Source organism: Ictidomys tridecemlineatus (assembly GCF_052094955.1).
Source record: "Ictidomys tridecemlineatus isolate mIctTri1 chromosome 1 unlocalized genomic scaffold, mIctTri1.hap1 SUPER_1_unloc_7, whole genome shotgun sequence".
Lineage (NCBI taxonomy): Eukaryota > Metazoa > Chordata > Mammalia > Rodentia > Sciuridae > Ictidomys > Ictidomys tridecemlineatus.
The window spans coordinates 289,711-310,732 of record NW_027520948.1 but is presented as its reverse complement, the minus strand read 5'-3'; the positions used below and the strand labels follow the sequence as shown (position 1 = coordinate 310,732).

The 21,022-nt window shown below is 36.6% G+C and overlaps 1 protein-coding gene and 1 pseudogene across 1 annotated transcript; both read right to left on the bottom strand.

Annotated features, from left to right (window-relative positions):
• Positions 1-3,235: 3,235 nt before the first annotated feature.
• On the bottom strand, positions 3,236-4,111 carry LOC144372216 (olfactory receptor 14C36-like; annotated as a pseudogene).
• A 9,486-nt stretch (positions 4,112-13,597) lies between these two features.
• On the bottom strand, positions 13,598-14,530 carry LOC144372215 (olfactory receptor 14C36-like). Its single transcript, XM_078035593.1, has one exon. It carries the CDS (start codon positions 14,528-14,530, stop codon positions 13,598-13,600), a length of 933 nt encoding a protein of 310 aa, XP_077891719.1.
• Between the last annotated feature and the right edge of the window lie 6,492 nt (positions 14,531-21,022).

The following is a 21,022-nucleotide window of genomic DNA, read 5'->3' as shown; positions in this document are numbered from 1 at the left end:
CATCATTCTAAATGGAGAAAATTAAAGGCATTCCTTCTAAAAACTGGAACAAGACAGGTATGCCCTCTTTCTCCACTTCTATTTAACCTAGTTCTTGAAACACTGGCTAGAGCAATTAGACAGATGTAAGAAATTAAAGGGATACACATAGGAAAACAATAAATCAAATTGGCACTATTTGCTGACAATATGATTCTGTACCTAGAAGATCCAAAAAGCTCCACCAGAAAACTTCTAGAACTAGTAAATGAATTCAGAAAAGTAGCAGGATATAAAATCAACACGCATAAATCAAAGGCATTTCTGTATATCAGTGACAAATCCTCTGAGGAGAAAAACTACTCCATTCCACAATAACCTAAAAAAAGGATACTTGAGAATCAACTTAATGAAAAAGGTGAAAGATCTATACAATGAAAAGTACAGAATCCTAAAGAGAGAAATCAAAGAAGACCTTAGAATATGGAAAGATCTAGCTTGCACTTGTATAGACAGAATTAATATCAAAATAACTATACTACCAAAAGAACTGTACAAATTTAATGAAATTTCAATCAAAACCCCAATGGTATTCCTCATAAAAATAGAAAAAGCAATCATAAAATTCATCTGGAAAAATAAGAGGCCCATAATAGCTAAAGTAATCTTTAGCAGGAAGAGTGAAGCATATAAACTATACTATATGCTTTGTAGTATAGTTTAAGTTCTGGCATCACTATACCAAAACTTAAACTATACTACAGAGCAATGGTAACAAAAACAGCATAGTATTGGCACCAAAACAGACTGGTAGATCAATGGTACTGAATAGAGGACACAGGAAATAACCCACAAAATTACAATTATATTAGACAAAGGTGCTGATAACATGCATTGGAAAAAAGATAGCCTCTTCAAAAAATGGGGCTGGGGAAACTGGAAACTTATACACAACAAAATGAAATTAAACCTCTATCTCTCACCATGCACAAAACTTTAATTCAAAGTGGATCAAGGACCTAGGAATTATTCCTGAGACCCTGCACCTAATAGAAAAAAAAGTAGGCCCTAATATTTATCACATGGGATTAGGCCCCAACTTCCTTAATAAGATTCATATTGTGCAAGAATTAAAACTAAGAATCAATAAATGGAATGGATGAATTCAAACTAAAGAGTTTCTCCTCAGCAAAAGAAACAATCTGTGAAGTGAATAGAGAGCCTACATCTTGGAAGCAATTTTTTTAGCCCTCATACATCAGATACAGCACCAATCTCTACAGTATAAAAGAACTCAAAAAAGCTAAACACCAAAAGGCAAATAATCCAAGGCCAAGGACCTGAACAGACACTTCTCAGAAAATGATATACAATCAATGAATTTATGAAAAAATGTTTATCATTGCTAGAAATTAGAGAAATGCAAATAAAAACTACACTGATATTTCATTTCTCTCCTTTAAAAATGCCAGCTATTATGAAGACAAACAACAGTAAGTGTTGGCAAGGATGTGGGGGGCAAAGGCACACTCATACATTGAAGGTGGGACTGCAAATTGGTGCAGCCAATATGGAAAGCAGTGTGGGGATTCCTTGGAAAACTGGGAATGAAACCACCATTTGACCCAGCTATCCCTCTTTTCAGTCTATACCCAAAGGACTTAAAAACAGCATACTGCAGGGACACAGCCACATCAATGTTTATGGAAGCACAATTCACAATAGCTAAACTGTGGAACCAGCCTAGATGTCCTTCAGTAGATAAATGTATAAAAAAAAATGTGGCATATATATACAATGGAATATAACTCAGCAGTAAAGAAGAATAAAATCATGGCATTTGCAGGTAAATGGATGGCATTGGAGAAGATAATGGTAAGTGAAGTTAGACAATCCCACAAAAACAGATGCGGAATGTTTTCTCTGACTCATATTGGGTTAGGGAGGGGGAGCATGGGAGGAATAGATAAACTCTAGATAGGGAAGAGGGATGGGCAGAAAAGGGAGGGGCAGGGGATTAGCAAGGATAGGACAGAGGTGTGGGCGGGGAAGGGAGTGAGAAGGGTGTTAGCAAGGACAGTGAAATGTTATGGACATCATTATCCAAAGTACATGTATGAAGACATGAATTGGCATGAACATACTTTATATACAATCAGAGATATTAAAAATGTGTTCTATATGTGTAATAAGAAATGAAATGCATTCTGGTGTCATTTATTTTTTAAAAATTTAAAAAATTGTGCTCTATATGTGTACAGTATAGATCATAATGCATTTTGCTGTCATATATTACAAACTAAAATTTAAATCACTAAATCAATAAATCACTACCAACAACAAAATGACTATCAAAATAAAGATAGAGGTTTACATTACAAATTCAATAAATGTGAGAGAAATGTAAGAGTTGACATGGCCCAGACACATGTGTCAGACAACTATCGTCCATTTCTTCATGATTATTAGGACTAAGTCATTAGCACAAACACTACAGGAGTAAGATGTGTGGAAGACAAACCATCAGATAGCTGATCTCAATTCATGGACATAATCAAAGACTGGCCCTGTCATGGCCAAGGAAGCACAGGCTGCTGTTCCCTGTGGAAAGTTGTGAATGTTGGGACACAGGGGGCATTAACTATTGCCCTCTCTTTACTTCACAGACAAGAGTCTCTTCTTCTTGCCTGGTCTAGATGGAGAAAAAATATTACTGTGAAATTCTCTACATTTTGGGTATAACTTCTTTAGGATTTGATTTTTATATATTTAAAAGTAAATGAATTGGCACAATTATGTATCACAGTGTTTACAATTAGGTTCTACACTGTTCTGAATAAGAGAAAATTATTTAAGAATAAATTATCTCCAGATTTTATAGGTAGAGTTTTCTTTGGTGACAGTATTTGATATAGGTAGTTGACATATGGAACCATTATTTAAAATATATAACCATGAATGATTTCAGCAAATATATTGAATTATATTTAATCATTAAAAGATGCATTGATGAAATTACACATTCTAAGAAGGATCCATGGAAATGATGTAAATAACAGAAATATACCTTATGAAATAACTCAGCTTCTAATGATATAATAGAAAGGTAGACAGAGAGTGTAACTTGTAAGGCACAAATATGAAGAGTATTGTTTCTATAAGAACTATTATCAAAGAAATTAGGCTAATGCTGAAATGCATCTTTATAATTTCCCTCAGAACAACTGTCTTGGCATTACTGTCCTCACAGCTTCCTTTACCTGCTTGTTTTTAGACTGTAGATGAGAGGATTCAGGAAGATAGGAACCACGGTGTAAAAGGCAGAGAGAACATGACCTGGAGGGTGTCAGAGGTTGCTGAGGACCTAAGGTACACAACTGTGCTGGAACTGAGGAAGATGGACACCATGAGGATGTGAGGGGTGCAGGTGAAGAAGGCCTTCACTGGGGCACTGGTGGGAAATTTTAGCACAGTAAAAATATGCAAATGTATGACATGAATATTATAGCAAATGAGCCACCACCAACTATTATAATAGAAACAAGAATAAGGACGTTGTTGCTGGTAGTGCAGAGCAGGAGAGCCTCAGCAGAGAGAAGATGTCACAGAAGAACTGGTGGACTACGTTTGACTGACAGGACAGCAGGAATGTGTTCCCAGTGTGCACACCTGCATACAGCAGACCACTGAGCAGGGAAGCCAGGGACATGCGGACATAATACTGAGTGTTCATGATGAGAGGATACTGGAGGGGCTGGCACTTGGCCACATAGCAGTCCCAGGCCATGATGCAGAGAATTAAAATCTCTACAAAGGCACAAAAAAGGATCAAGAAGATCTGTGTTGCACAACCAGTCACTGAAATGACCCAGTTGATATTGAGAGAGTTGACACAGGCATTGGGGACAGTGACAGAAATGAAGCACATGTCCAAAATGGACAGGTTCCTGAGGAAGAAATACATGGGCATATGTAGATTCTGGTCAGCAGTTGTGACAGTGACACTGATAATTTTCCCTAACAATGTACCCAGATAGGTCATTGGGAATACTGTGAAATAGAGGAAACTCAGATTCCAGCTATCAGGCGAGCCCAGGAGGAGAAATTCAGTTACCATGGTAGAATTTGCCATTTGCTGGAAATTCTGTTTGCCTGGTAAGATAAATAGATGAGAGAGGAAGCAAAAAATAATTAATATAATTATTTTACATATTTATGTCCAAAGTGTTTTCTTATATTTTGCTTTAGTTTTCCCTGCAGAGGAAAGGTCCCTCTTGTTTTTCTGATATTTTTAATCATTTTTAAGCAGAGTGCACCTCCCAGTGCAGCTTTGGAGGTCTGTAGCCCAGGGTCTGTGTGTGACTTTCAGGGTTGTCCTCAGTTCCTCCATATTGGCTCCTCTGACCTCCTGAGACTTTCATGCAGAACACTAGCAAGCATTGGTCACCTTCTCTCCTGTTTGATCACCTGTTTGACAGCGTGTTCTTTAATGCTCTGTTATTTAGTTACCTCATTGTCTTCCATAAATGCAATTTCACCACCTTTTTGCCATTGTATGCACACTGTATAATTCAAATTATAATTTATAAATATTTTTGTAGGAATGGTTTCAGAGACTTTATCATCATGAACATGAAAAACTCACACATGCTCAGCCAGACAGATTCAGCTCCCCCAGGGGCTGTTTTTCTCTCTAGCAGATCAGTGTAAGGTCTTTAGAGACTGACATTCTACTAAACTTCTACTTTTTAACCTTAATGTGGTTTTACTCTGTGCTCAGCACCATGAGGTTGAAGATTCCAATGTCTAGACAATAATTGTTCCTTTTCTTTTGACACCTCCCATTATATATCATTCTTCTTAAAGTTATCATAATTGTACAAAAAGATACTGACTGCATACCCTAAAAGGAATGTTTTGCTCAGAGTTATAGCACTACTGAAGCACCTCAGACTGGTTTAATTTTTTGTCACCAAAATCTTTATCTCCTCAGCCCTCTGCAATTTGGGTCTTCCTCAGCACCTTTCCAGGTTAACCACACTCACTCTTAGAAAAGAGACCTTCCTGCTGAGCCTGCCTGGGCTCTTCTGAAAATGTGTGTGTCCCCAAACTCATTGGTGGGTGGCCAGACTACTTAATCTACCTGCAATCTTTTGCTAGCCCCATCCCCCATTCCTCCCTGACACAAACCTGGACTCACACTTCAGTGAAACCCTTGTTCACAGCATACCCTGAATCTTGTTGACAGAGCCCCTTTTCTACCAAGACTTAATTGATTTAATTTTCCCCATTAGTATATACTGCTCTTTAAAGAGGCTGAAACACAACTTTTTCTCTGAAACCCTTTCTTAGCCTCTAATTTTTCTTATACTTTTCTGTGTTAGAAGTCGACATGTGACATGTTATTTTACCTTTTAGTAAATCTATATGTACTAATCACCAAAATTACTGGTATAAATTTCTTGATTTTGGACCTTGTATCATTCATCTTTTTATTCTCTTAGTAGCAAATAAGTGATTTCTTGCATAGTAGTTAATAAAAAAATACAATGTAGCACAATTGACTAACTGCTAACATGATCTAAGTTTCTTTATTCCACTAATTTACAAGTGAGTATTTTCTAAATCATTGATGTCCTTTCTTCACTTCTGTAAGAAATACAGTGTGTGTTCCTTTGAAATAACATACCCCCACTTCTGTGCAGAAAGATTTTTTCAAAGCAGGCAATCTTGACAAATATTTACTAATGACTTATAATATTTATAATATGGCAAAATCTACTGGGATTTAGTAAAACTATTTTTTAAAGAGAGAGAGAGAGAGAGAGAGAGAGAGAGAGAGAGAGAGGGGGGGGGGAGGGGGAGAGAGAGAGAATTTTTAATATTTATTAATTAGTTTTCAGAGGACACAACATCTTTGTTTGTATGTGGTGCTGAGGATTGAACCCGGGCTACACTCATGCCAGGCTAGTGTGCTACCACTTGAGCCACATCCCCTGCCCCCAAAGATTATCTTTTTTTAAAAAAACATGATTTGAGTACTGTGAAGGAAAAAAATAAATTGTTACATATATAAAAATTCAAATTAATATGAAAAATTCTGAATGTGATATATGATGAGACTAATTAATAAGGAAATTTGCCAGACATTTTATCCTTTAACCTGGATTCCAGGAGCTACAGGAGCTCCTATTGATCACCCCAGGACATCCTGTAACATACAGATGGGAGGTCAACATGGGTTCAAATCTAGAAGGTGCATAAAACTACAGAGACATTTTCTTTCTCTATTATTGTTTTCTACACTAAGCCAAATACTGTCTTTCCTTCTCCAATAGAACTTAGAAAATTCTCTGCAAGCCAGTTTGAGTTACATTAACTTACTTGACGTCCTCCTTTGTGTGATTTAGCTATGGTTTGATAAATTTCTCTGAATTTGACTTTCTTTTTTCATGTATCAATCTTCAAAAACTTTCATTTATGGAGCAAAAATCCAAAGTCATGTATAAATACAATAAAATAAATGTAGAAAGCACCACCTAATTTTTACAGAGAGCCTCGGATAATTTCCATAGATTCTAAAGATAGGATGACTTTTTGAACCTGGAGTTTTAAAATAAAAGTATGCCTTACATTGCATAGATTGGCCTTAATATTTTGATGTGATTCAAGTCTACATTCTCATTTAAGGGGCAAAAATGCCTATAGAGAATTCTCTCATAAAGACAATAAGATGAAGGTATAAATAACAGAAAGGGTTGGTAGAAGTGAGAGTCAGCACAATGTTTGTGAGGAGAACTAGCATGTTTTAACTCCAGGAACATGAAGAGGGACTGCCCAGGTGCTTTCTCTGTAAGTGGTAAAAACTGAGAGTTTTCTCTTTTTAATTTCTCTTGATGGTGTTTCAAATAATGAATTATATAATAAGTAGAGCACTTCAAAACTGCAAATATTGTTTGGTTTGGAAGACACAAGAATAAATTATATTATAAATTACATTTTCCATATTAGGAATTATTGATTACTGTCTTGGATAAGCCATTAAAAAATGCTAAGGCACATATATTTTGAAAATAAATATATGCTTACAAATGTTGTGAAACTTTATTTTTATATGTATAACCACTGGACACACACATCCTCATAGTCATATATAATATATATTTAGTATAAAAACTTAAGAATATAATTGAAAACTTAGTCATGTTGGTGCATGCATATAATCCAGCAGCTCAGGAGACTGAGACAGGAAGATTTCAAGTTCAAAGCTAGCCTCAGCAACTTGTCAAGACCCTGTCTCATTATAAATAATTAAAAGGACTGGGAGGGGCTGAGAATGTGACTCAAGCGGTAGCGCATTTGCCTGGCATATGTGTGGCCCGGGTTCAATTCTCAGCACCACATACAAACAAAGATGTGTCCGCCAAAAACTGAAAAAACAAAACTTCTCTCTTCTCTCTCTCTCTCTCTCTCTCTCTCTCTCTCTCTCTCTCTCTCTCTCTGTCTCTCTCTCTCTCTCTGTCTCTCTCTCATTCGCTAAAAAAAAATAAAAGGGCTGGGAGGTTGCTCAATGATTAAGCAGCCGTGGTGTCAATTCCTGACAACAAACCAACAAATAAAGGAATAAAAATTGAAACATGTATTTGTGAACAAAACAAAGTAGGGAGATTATATTCAAAATATTTCAATGAATCTTGCCTACCATATTCAACATATTTCCCACAGTTATTGACTTAAGTACATGTGTATCAGTTTTATAAAATCATTCCTATCTACCTACCTATCCTATACCATATTTTGCATTTTATTTTTGTTGTCTTAATATGAATGTTTTTATTAGTCTTCTATGGAATTTCTGTGCAGACTACTTTGGGCTTTATCTAAGTGTACTAAATGTTAAAATAATCTGAAGAAAATAATTTTAAACCAACAAGAAGCAACATGAAGAACTTCCATACACAATGCAGATGCCCCCAGGGTCCCTGTGTTCCTATTGCAATGTTCACAATCACAGACATCATAATGCAGTTATAAGGACTCTATGCTTCCTGTGTTCTCAGAATCCACAAAACTTTTCCTGGGATAGCTGACTCTTTGGATGAAATTGCAATTTGCAGAGCAGAATAATTATGAATCTTAGATGCATTTGAACTCTAAGTGCCAAGTACTCACTCCCGAGTGTCACCTGTTCTCCACAATGGTGCAGAACTGCATCTCTCCTTGGCTTCTCCCATCACTGTGTGTGCAGCCAGGGTGGATCTGTCCAGTCAGTCCAGTGCCATGTGTTATGTGGGGAGCACAGTCATCACTGGTTTATGTGAATCTGGTGCCAGGCTAGTGGGAACAAGGACCCTGGGAGCGCAGAGCTCAGCCTGCAAGGACAGCATGAGGCCTGAGCACACCACAGATTAGTTAACATTAAGTGTGGTGGACAGCTCTTACTCATTCACCAATCTGTAAGAGGGAATGTCAAAGACTACTTCCAGTTTAGCAGCAAAAATTTCTTATCATTAAGATGAAATCCACATGATTTAAAATTAACCTTTATAACAGTTCATGGTTCTCAAGTTGGTGTGAGTTACCACACTGCATAATTGTACAATTTCCAGCTACATCTTTTCCAAAATAATTTTTACTTCAAATTTACTACCTAACCCATTACACACATTGTCCATATTATCCCTAATTGCAGTCACTGGAAAACATTAAATGTATTCTCTATCTTTGAATTTACATATTTGTGAAATTTCATATAAATAAAGTCAGTATATGATGTGTATTCTGGCTGAAGTGAGCTTAACATCATTGAAATTAGTCCACCTTGTAGCACGTATTATTTGTTCATTTCTGAAAGAGGAATGACAGACCACTATTTGCATATGCCAGAAATATTTTAATAAACATATCTATTTGTGAACATATTTTTTCATTCTCTAGTATAATTTGACTGATTTTTGGTTATCACTTGTTTTGCCATATTTGACTTCTCTGGTAAACACTCTACACTCTCTAAGAATATGTTTAGAAACTGTTTTGATGAGAAAAAAAACCTGAACAAAAACAAAAAACCGCCAGGGACTGTGGTGCATGCATATCATCCCAATGGCTCCTGAGGCTGAGGCAGGAGAATTACAAGTTCAAAGCCAGTCTCAACAACAGCAAGGTGCTAAGCAACTCAGTGAGGCCCTGTCTCTAACTAAAATACAAAATAGGGCTGCAGATATGCCTCAGTGGTTGAATGATCCTCAGTTCAATACCCAGTATTGAAAATAGAAAAAAATTTCTTAGATGCTCTCAGCCACTTTCCTGATATCTCTATGTGAAATGCTTAGCACCTCTGTAGTTGTTCATATCTATTACAATTACACATTCTTTGGCCCTATTTTCTTAAACAATCCCTTTAAAATTCTGATCCTATATGTTTTTATCTCTATTAATATAAACAATTAATCTCTGGTATTAATATAGATGTTCTAAAGCCATTTTAAAACTTAGAAAAGTTTGAATATTCTGGCATAATATTCTCAGTCATGAATATTATCTTAAAACACCCTATAAAATAAGTTACTACATTTTCTTGATGGTTGCTAAACTCTCATCAAATTTCTAACTATATGTTGTTCTAAGTCTTTTGTTCTAAAGTTTTGATTCTACAAAGCACTGAAAAAAAAAACAATCACAACAAAGGATCTAACAAGTACTCTTATATATTGTTTCCTTAAAGGGTAGAGTTAATATTTCAGAAGAGTTCTCTTTCCAATAGATATTTTTCACATAAATTATATTACTATAAATATCTACTTATTTGTTTATGACTAATACAAAAAGAAATTTTTTTGCTAAATTCTGCAGAAATATTATACCATTCTCATGAATCTTCAGGGTTTTGTGTTATTTGACACAAAATTTGAGATATAACAAAGTCCTTATACCAATGTTTCCTTTTTTCATATCTATTGCTATCATATCTTGTGATAAAAAAACATCTTAAAACAGGTGTTAAATATCCAACATATTTGCAGATGAGGTAGAGAGGGATGATGGGTGGGGAGGGGAGGGGGGATAGTAAGAGGGACACCTTTCAATAGAACAGGTGTTTCTTAGTTTGAATCCATGCCATTTGTTGATTCTTAATTTTTCTTCTTGAGCTTTAAGAGTCTTGTTGAGGAAGTCCAGTGCTAAGCTGACATGATAAAAATTTGGGCAGACATTTGGAATGGAGTCAAACTAGAAAGCTTTTTCTCAGAAAAGAAATAAACAATGACGTGAAGAGATATCCTACAGAATGAGAGAACATCTTTACCACATGCAACTCAGGTAGAGTGCTAATCTCCAGGATATACAAGGAACTCAAAAAACTTAACTCAAAAAAATGAGAGAAAAAAAAATAATCTAATCCACAAATGGGCTATATAACTGAACAGACATTGCACAGAAGAAGAAATACAATTGATCAACAAATATATGAAAAATGTTCAACATCTGTAGCAATTAGAGAAATGTAATTTAAAACTACTCTAAGATTTTATCTCACTCCAATCAGAATGAAAATTATCAAGAATACAAATAAGCATTGGCGAGGAGGTAGGTAAAAAGGTACACTTATACATTGCACATGGGACTGAAAATTGGTGCAACACTCAGGAAAACATTATGGAGATTCCACAGAATATTTAGAATGGAAACACTGTAAAGAATCTCAAAGGAAACATAGAAAGAAAGTAGTAGATTGACTCTTTATCTTAGTGGTCACGTTTTTCTATATCAATAGGTTACATTAGGTCGTTAGTACCATAACCATTTTACTGCTTGGAATACCAGTAAGGTTGCTTATTCTGCAGTTATATTTCACAATTACAATATGCAATGTCATGAGCTTTGTGCAGTTCTCAAGGAAGTCCATTGTCTGAAGTTACTATTAGGTGGGCAGCTCCAAGAGCAACCTTGATGAAACATTGTAGTTATCTAGCCAAAAACTTCTTCTATTCCCAGGAGCTATGTGCCTAAGATAAAGATGGAAACCATCATGAAGAACATTGCTACACTGGCCAGGCATCCCATGTCTTTAACATGTAAGTTTTCCAGCACCCAGGCATTCTGCACCTTTGCACAGAAACTTCCTATGCACCAAGCATGCCTCAGTCATGAAGTTTATCAGAGACCCAATCTCAAACACAAAACCCCTATAAACCACCACTTGACCCAACTATCCCACTCTTTGGTTTATATCCAAAGGACAATGTCAGCAAACTATTGTGACACAGCCATATCAATATTTATGGCAGCTCAATTCACAATAGCTAAACCATGGAACAAACCTAGGTGCCCTTCAACTGAATGGATAAAGAAAATGTGATATATATATATATATATATATATATATATATATATATATATATATATATATATATATATGAACGTGGTCAGCATTAAAGAAGAATGAAATTATGGTATTTGCAGGTAAATGGACAAAGCTGCAGAATATCATGCTGATGGAAATAAGCCAATTCCTTAAAACCAAAGGCCCAATGTTTTCTGATGCACAGATGCTGATCTGTAATGGGGGGAAGACTAGGGAAGAATGGAGAAACTTTAAATTGGACAGAGGGGAGTGAGGGTAGGGGAGTGTGAGATGGGAAGACAGTGGAATGAGGACATTATTATTCTATATACATGTGTGATTGCACCACACATGACTCTGCCTCATGTACAGACAGAGGATGAGAAGTTGTGCTCCAATTATGTACAATGTATCAAAATGCCTTCTGCTGCCATGTAAAACTAATTAATTAAGACAAATAAAAAATTAACATCTATACAAAAAACCTGGTGTTTATAATTTAATTTCTTTTCAACTTTTTACATTAAATTTAAAATTAATTTAACTAGCCCTGTCATCTATGTAAAATGTCCAATACCACTCACTAAGATTCAGTAAGCTATATTTGTATAGGAAATGCATATAAACATGGAGTGTACAGAATTTATCTGGGGTTCTTTGAAGGTCTTTCTGTTCTAGCAGGGAACATTGGAGCAATGAGAACCAGAAACCATGGGACACAGTGTGGGGATGGTTGGATCCTGTTAAGCAACTCAAGACTTCCTGCAGCAGTCAGTGATGAGGTGCTCATCTGCTCCTACTATAAGAAATTCCCTTGCCTAAAAACTTTAATAAGTGTATTCATCAATTAGTCATATATGTTTATTATTTTGTATTTTCTTAGGTAATAAGTACATTTATGTTTTTCTCCACATTTTCATATTAATGTAATGGTAAACAAATGTTTTTTCAGAATTTGTAATTTAAAATCTTGATTGTGATATTATATATTTTTTCTCATTGTGTTATATAAGTAACCTTAGATAAACTTGTTTTTAAGCAGATGTAATTTATTATTGATAATTATCAAACTATATGCCTGTGAGGACATTAGAATACTTGGGGAGAAATAACTTGTGGGAGATGATGAAAGAGTGCCACAAGACAGATGTGGTGGTGCAAGCCTGCAATCACAGTGCCTCAGGACGCTAAGGAAGGAGGATCAGAGGTTCCAAGACAGCATTAGCAATGGAGCTATGCCTGAAGCCACTTAACAAGACCCAGTTCTAAGTAAAATACAAAAAAGGGGCTGGGGATGAGACCTTAAGTTCAATCTTTGGTTAAAAAAAAAGAAGAAGAATGAAAATAATAATAATAATAATAATAATAATAATAATAATAATAATAATAATAATAAAGCAGATACACTGCCATAAGGTTTTAGGGAACAAGTACAGACAGATGTACTTTAAGAAGTACAGTAAACAGGGGGAAATTTAAGAGTTGACCCAGGTCAGAAATTTAGGCCAGAAAATAATGGTCCACCATGTCATAATTTTGAGGCATGGCATATTAGCATAAATGTAACAGAAGTAAGATCTGTTGGAGATAATCCATCAGAGCTGACTGCAAATCATGCTCCAGGTTTAGTACCCTACACTAAGTCACTCTTGGACATAATAAAAGACTGGCAGCAGCCACTGCCAAGGAAGCACTGTGTGCTCTTCCTGGTGGATAAATTTGACTGTCGGGACACAGGGTGTGGTAAACATGGCCCTCTGTTTATTCATGGACAAGGAATTACTCTTCTCATGCTCCAAATAGATTGGTTATAACTTCTATAGGATTTAATTGTTGCATACATTCAAAGTAGTTAAATTGATACAGTTAGGTACTGCAGTGCTTAGAAATTTGCTTGATAATTCCTGAATAATAGCAGATTATGTGAGTGTAAGTTTTCTTCAGATTTGATTGCTAAAGTTTTCCTCTGTGATAGTACTTGATACTGGTACTGCAATGTATTTGATAAATCTTTAATGCATGCCTCCAAAAATGATTTCAACAAATATATTAAATTATATTTACTCGTTAAAAGACACATTGAGTAAATTACACATTTTATAAAGAATCCAGGGAATAATACAGTAAATTAAAAAATCAAATAATAAAAAATCTCATATTCAAACAAAGTGATATTAGAGTAGGCAGTTTAACTTGTGTCACCCAGATATGAAGAGTATTTGACCTAATCTTGAACTTCATTCACAGAAAATAGGATGGTGCTGACAGGCATCTTTATCATTTCCCTGAGAACAACTGTGTTCCCATTACTCTCCCCACAGCTTCCTTTACCTGCTTGTTCCTGAGACTGTAGAGGAGAGGATTCAGGAAGGGAGGAACCATTGTGTAAAACACAGAGAGAACCATGTCCTGGAGGGTGTCAGAGGTTGCTGAGGACCTCAGGTGTACACCTGCACTGGAACTGATGAAGACGGAAAACACAAGGATGTGAGGGGTGCAGGTGGAGAAGGCCTTCCCTGGGGCTCTGGTGGGAAATTTCAGCACAGCAGAAAATATGCGAATATATGACATTATTATTATAGCAAAGCAGCCACTACCAATGACTGTAATAGAGACAAGAATAAGGACCATGTTGCCGGTGATGTCAGAGCAGGAGAGCCTCAGCAGAGAGGGGACGTCACAGAAGAACTGATGGACCACGTTTGACTGGCAGAAGGACAACCGGAATGTATTCCCAGTGTGCACACCTGCATACAGCAGACCACTGAGCAGGGAAGCCAGGGTCATGTGGACACAAAACTGGGGGTTCATGATGAGGGGGTACTGGAGGGGCTGGCAGATGGCCACATAGCGGTCCCAGGCCATGATGGTGAGAAAAAAAAGTTCAACACATGCACAGAAAATGACCAAGAAGATCTGGGTTGCACAGCCAGCCACTGAAATTGCCCTGTTGCCAGTGAGAGAGTTGACACAGGCATTGGGGACAGTGATGGAAATGTAGCACATGTCCAAGATGGACAGGTTCCTCAGGAAGAAGTACATGGGTGTATGCAGGTTCTGGTCAGCAGTGGTGATAGTGATGATGAGAAGGTTCCCTAACAAGGTACCAAGGTAGATCATTGGGAATACTGTGAAATAGAGGAAACTCAGATTCCAGCCATCCGGAGAGCTCAGGAGGAGAAATTCAGTTACCATAGTGGCATTGGCCATTTACTGGAAATTATGGTTTTCTGAGAAGATAAAAAGAGAAGAGGGAGGAAACAAAAAGCATGAATAATATGATTATAATGAATAATACAATGATACTCAGGTCCACAGTGTTTTTCTTGTACTTGAAGTAGCTTTCCCTGGAGAGGAATGTCACTCTTGGTTTTCTGATATGTTTAATCATTTCTGAGCAAAGTGTACCTCCCAGTGCAGGTGTGGAAGTCTGAAGCCCAGGCTCTGGTCCTGACCTACAGGGCCTGTCCTCAGCTCCCCATCAGGCCTCCTCTGACCTCCTGAGACTCCATGCAGAGCACTTCCAGGGTTGCCCACCTTCTCTCCTGCATGGCCACCTGTGTGACCATGTGTTCTTTAATGCTGTCTCTAACAAATAAATTAGTTGCTTTCATTCTCTTCCATAAATACATTTGTAACATTATTTTGCCATTTTATCAATTCTTAACAATTCAAATCATGAATAACAATTCAAATTATAATTTTTTTAACATTTCTACATTGGAACATGACCATAACCTTGAAGTAGTTAACACCAGGAACATGAAAAACTTTTACTCATGGAAAACCATCTCAAGAATTCAAACATTCCCATTCACACTCACAGGACCAGCTTGTGGGAAACTGGGGTGACCTGACTGCCCCTGGACTCTCCTGCTGTTCTTCACTCTCCCTGCTGCTCCCCAGGACATGGACAGGACTGTCTCACAGCCTCATACCTTCAGAGAGGGACCTGTCCCAGCTCCAGCTGCAGCTCTTTTTTCTTCTCCAACACATCAGTGTGAAATCTTTGAAGTTTCCTGGTTCCACCCAGCTGACATTCTCCTAAACTTCCATTTTTTACCTTAATATGTTTTTGCTCTGTGTTCAGCACCATGAAGTTGAAGATTCCTTTTCCTATATAATAGTTTGCTTACTTTTTCTCGACACCTTCCATTATATTTCTTTCTTCTCAAAGGCATCATAAGTGTACAGAATTATACTGACTAAAACACTTCTGCAGTAGCTCAGATGAGTTTAATACTGAGTCTCCTACATTGTCATTTCCTTTGACCTCTGAAAACCTGGATTCTCCTCAGCACCTTGCTAGTTTAGCTACACTCACTCTTAGAAAACCGATCTTCCTGTTGGGCCTGCTTGGGCTCCACTGGTAATGTGTGTGTGCCCAAGTTTCAAGGGTTGATGTGCAGACACAGATAAGCTGATGTTAATTTCACAGTGGGGGTGAATTTCCAGTGGTCCCACTCAGTCTACCTGTAATCTGTTTCTCCCCAGCCAGATTCCTCTTGGACACAAACCTGAAGTGCACACCTGAGTGGCATCTTTGTTCAAAGCATGCTCCTTGGACTTTGGGACACAGCCTCTTTTCTACTTGACATGCTGATTTTATTTTCTCCATTACTATGTATTGGGCTAGAAAGGAGACTCAAATCAATATTTTTCTCTGGGAACTCTGTACAATTTAAATTTTTTCACTTTTATGTAATGTTAGTAACAGTACATCATACTACCCTTCAACAAATAAGTATGTATTCATCACTCAAATCACTAATACAAATTCCTTGACTTTGGACATTGTATCCTTCACGTTTTTCTCATTTTAGTAGCAAGTGCATGACTTCCTGCCCAATGGTTAGTTAACTAATTCCTGGTGACTTTGCTGACTGACTACTCACCTGCACTGGCTTTCTATATTCTAGATAAATCTGATTTATAGATAAAGAGCTCCCAAGCAGGCTCTGTCCCTTCTACACTGATGTAGCACATGCAGTGCAGCCTGCTATGAGATCATACAAACCCAAGAACCTGTGGACTTGCAAAGTCAGCTCTCTTTAAAGCAGTAATTTGTCAACTGATGTTTACCAATGATACAAATATGGCTACAGATGTTTCAGATTCTAAAGTTTTAGAAAGAAGAAATTATTATGAGAGAAGTAATACAAAGATATAAAATGTAAGAAAGTAAATACATTTGACTAGTTCAGAAGATGTTGGGTGATGAGAACAAATCTGTATTGAAAACCTTTCAGGTTTTCACCCTTCTATACTGATTTCTGAGCACTCCAGGGGTCCTTGCCAAAAACACCTAGACATTTATGCTAAATATAAGACAGACAATTCAATATTTATTTGGGATCTGGAAGCCAGCACAGAACTATACAGACATTTTCTTTGTTTCTAGTTTTTCCTGCTAAAACATGTACTGTTTTTGTTTCTCCAAAGGAACTTAGTAAATTCTCCAGTAAATAGTTTGAATTCTATGACCTTAATTGATGTTCTTCTTTGCTTATGTGATTCAACTCCAACTTGAAAAATTCTTCTCTAAATTTGACTTGCTGTTTTCCTGGATGAGTCTCCTAAGAAATTTCAGATTATGGATGTGATACTATAAATATATGAATCACCACCTAATGTTCATGGACACTAAGAGTATTCCTGCAGATGTACAAAAAATGGTTACTTTGTGAACCTAGAATATTTAACATAAGAGGTAAGGTTTAGTTTCTGTAGCTTGACCTTAACAATTTTAGAGTGTTCAGAACTACATTCTCCTTTAAAGGGTGAAAGTGATCATTTAAAATTTCTTCAGAAAAGTACAAAAATGGGGACATAAATAAAGCAAATTTCAGGTAGCATGAGACTCAGGAACAGAAGTAGGAAGAGAAGTTACCATGTGTTTAATGCTCAAGTATAACAGGGACAACTCCAAGTGCTTTCTTCCTAAAGTAGAAGCTTTCCCTTTTGGAACTTCTCTTAATAGTGCATAACATGAGGAAAGGAATGGCACACAAATTGAATGTAAAAATGTAAAGACTTCGTGGGTTCTAAGATACAAGAATTCAATATTTTCTAAATTACATTTTTCTGTATTAATAATTATGGCTTAGTGCTATTGATCAGCCACAGAGGCATGCTGAGGGGTACTTTATTACTTCCTGATCTTCATAAGGGTCTTCTGAAAGCTGCACAAGTCTCTTTCTTCTTTTTTATTTCTACCAATGGATACACATCCTCATATTCACATTTGAAAAACTTTTCATATAAAATGTGAAAAATATCAAAAAATATATTTGTGGTCAGGGCACAAAGGTAAAGTTGATAAATTCAAAATGCTTCAATGAAAATTGTATAGAATATTAGATTTTTCATTTTACACAGCTACTGAAAAATATTAATGTATGTAATTTGCATAAATGAATTCATATCTACCTCCTTGTCACCTGCAACATATTTGTCATTTAGTCCCTGTTGCCTTAATATGAATATATTTCTTTGTCATCCCTCAAATCTGTGCAGATATGTTTGTGCATTTGTGTGTGTGGAAATTAAAAGCTAATTGAAAAGAAGAATTTTAAACCCACAAGAGGCAGCATAAAGAACTATCACATGCAGTACTTGCAAACACTGGGCAGATGTCCACCACACTCCAGGTACATTACTAGTGAAGAATAGAAATCATAGAAAAACTACAGTGTTTTTAAGACTTCTGTGTGCCTGTTATTCTCTGCAGAATTAAGTTCCTGGGCTAGCTGACAATCTGGATGAGATTGCAGTTTGCTCAGCAGAAAAAAGATGAGGCTCAGATGCCTTTGGGCTCTAAATGCCAAGTACTCACTCCTGAGCAGAACTGAGTCTCTCCTTGGCTTCTCCCATCAACCATGTCTGCAGCCAGGGTGGATGTGTGCAGTCAGCACAGTGCCATGTGGGATGTGGGGACCTCAGTCATCTCTTCTTTATGTGAACCTGGTGCCTGGCCAGTGGGAGCAGGGCCCCAGGGAGCCCAGAGCTCAGCAGAGACAGAGGATGCCTGAGTACATCACCAGACAGCAGCACCTCCAGAGCCCAGGAGAGAGGTCCTGGGCATGTGCCAATGTGGACAATCTATAACACAGTGGAACTCCTCTGCTGGGAAACACCCTAAGGCATTGTTGAAAATCAAATAACACTGAGGAGAGACTGATGGTGCTCACTGTGTGTTTTCACTTCAGCCCTCCTTCACTTCAGTGTGAGTTAGGGGTGTTTATGGGGATCAGTTAACAATGAGGGTAGTGGGCAACACTCGTTCACTCCCCAACCTGTAAGTGGGAAACATTTCAAGCTATCTGCATTTTAGCTGCAAAATTTCTTATCATGGAGATGAAAGGCACATGTCATGAATTTAGCCTTTGTAACAGTTTATAATTATAAATTCAGTGTTATGTACCACAATATGCCATTGTACAATATCCAACTACATCTTATGCCCAAATATTTGTTTCAGTGTTAATGAGACACCTATCCATCATCCCTTCTCAAGTTTACTTACTGTCAATTGAAGCCACTATGTATAATCTCCACATTTTAATTTATGTCCTGGAGATTTTTTATGAGTAGACAATTCATTATGTGCTCTTTTTTATGACTTCACTCAGCCTGATGTTTTCACAATTGGCTCACATTACAGCATTTATCACTATTTCATTCCTTTAATGGATGAATAAAGTTCCATTATATGTGTATACTAGCACTTTAAAAAGCCCATATATACACCAATAGCCATTTCGTTTCTTTGTTCTATTAACATAGTGTAAGATTTGTCAGTCACTGTCTCATGGGCTTTGTTGACTGGATAGATTCCAAATTAACACCATGTGCTATATTTTTGATGTGCTGTTGGATTTGGTGTTCTAGGTTTTGCTTAGAATGCCTTCCTATGTCTTTATTAAGGATATGAGTCTGTAATCCTCTTTTTTGTGGTATTGTTGTGTCTGGATCTAGGAAAATGATGGTTTTGTGGAACATGACTTGAGGAGTTTAAGTTCATTTCAGTTCCCTGGAGTGGTTTCAGAAGATGTGGTGACACTTTTCTTTAAATTTTTGGTAGAACAGTAGTGAATCCATGACCTGCTGGAGTTTACTGCAAACTATTATTCCTGATTCAAATTTATTAATCATATTGATGTCCAGTTCTTATATTTTCTCATAATTCAGTTCTGGTATGTTATATTTGTCCCAAATTTAATGCTTTCTTGTAGATTTTCCAATATGTTGGTATGTGTTTGTTGATAAGAGTTGCTAGTAGGCCTTAGCATTCTGTAGCATTCTTTTTATTTTCTGATATTTTATTAATTTGGGGCATTTTAATTGTTAGTATAAGATATTTTCTATTGGTATTTAGTATTGATTTCTTATTTCTGTTCCAATGTGTATAATTTCTTTTCCAACTGCTTTTTATAGGTGTGATTTGTCTGTTTTCTATTGTCATGGTAGGGTCTGCACTAGTCTTTCTGCTTCTTTGATGCAAGCATTTAGTGTAACATCTTCTGCCTTAGTAATGCTTCATGAAAGTCATAGGTTTTGCCTTGTATGGTTCTATTTTCATTAATAATCTTAGTAAAAGGGGTTTTTTTCAGTGGCTTCTAATGTCTCTCATTTAAAGTTAGTCTATTCTTGATTTTTAAAAAATAAATTTGATCTTTAGGACAAAGTCCATAGGTAACTTTTTTCCCAACTTCAGAAATGTGAAAGAATTATCAACCAACAGACTATGACCACATATAATATGTCAGACATTTTCACACATAATACATGGAATGTGCACAGTTCAGGGACAAGTTTGATGGACAAGTTTGTGCATATGATATTGGACTAACTGTTGTTCTTGTCAGCAGTATGTGAGTACACTGATTTCTCTCAACTGTAGCTACACGAGTTCCACCAACTGACCTAAAGTTTACTGCTAGTCAATATCATTTTACTCTCTTAAAAAATTTTGATTTATCCACTTTTATCACAACCCACATTTTCTATCACAAACTTGAGGGGACATTCCTTTCTCCTCATAGTGCTTCATTCTCCCCTTACAGTAGGTATGAAGGTACGGAAATCTAGTCTAATGTGTATCATGTCTTCTGGGCTCTTATCTCCTCCACTGTCTCTTTTGCTCTTTCCACATCTTTTCTCTGCCTGGCTCAGTGTCCCAAACAGACCAGGGGAGCTGCAACTCCAGCCTGGGTGGCCCTTTGCGCTCAGTGCCTGGTCCAGCTGTGTGCAATCAGGTCCAGAGGGCTGAGTCCATTTTTTTTCTGTCTTAATTTCACTCATAAAAATTTTGTAGTTTTAAGGGCACAAGTTGTTTATTTCTTTGGTTACATTTACTCCTAAGTAGTTTAGACATATGTTTAAAAATTGTTCCTTTTACTTAGACATGACAGTAGGATATATTTTGACAGATTTATATAAATATGGAATACATCTTATTCTAATTAGAATTTCAGTCGTTTGAATCATATACTAAGTTGATGCTATTATACATATAATGTTTTTTCTTATCAAGTTTTAATTTATTTTTAGTTGTGGACAGACATAATACATTTATTTTTATTTATTTGTTTTTATGTGGTGCTGAGGATTGAAACCAGTGCCTCACACATGCATGGCAAACACTCAACAAACTGAGCCACAACTCCAGGCTGCTTAATTGATTTTTTATTATTGTTCAAA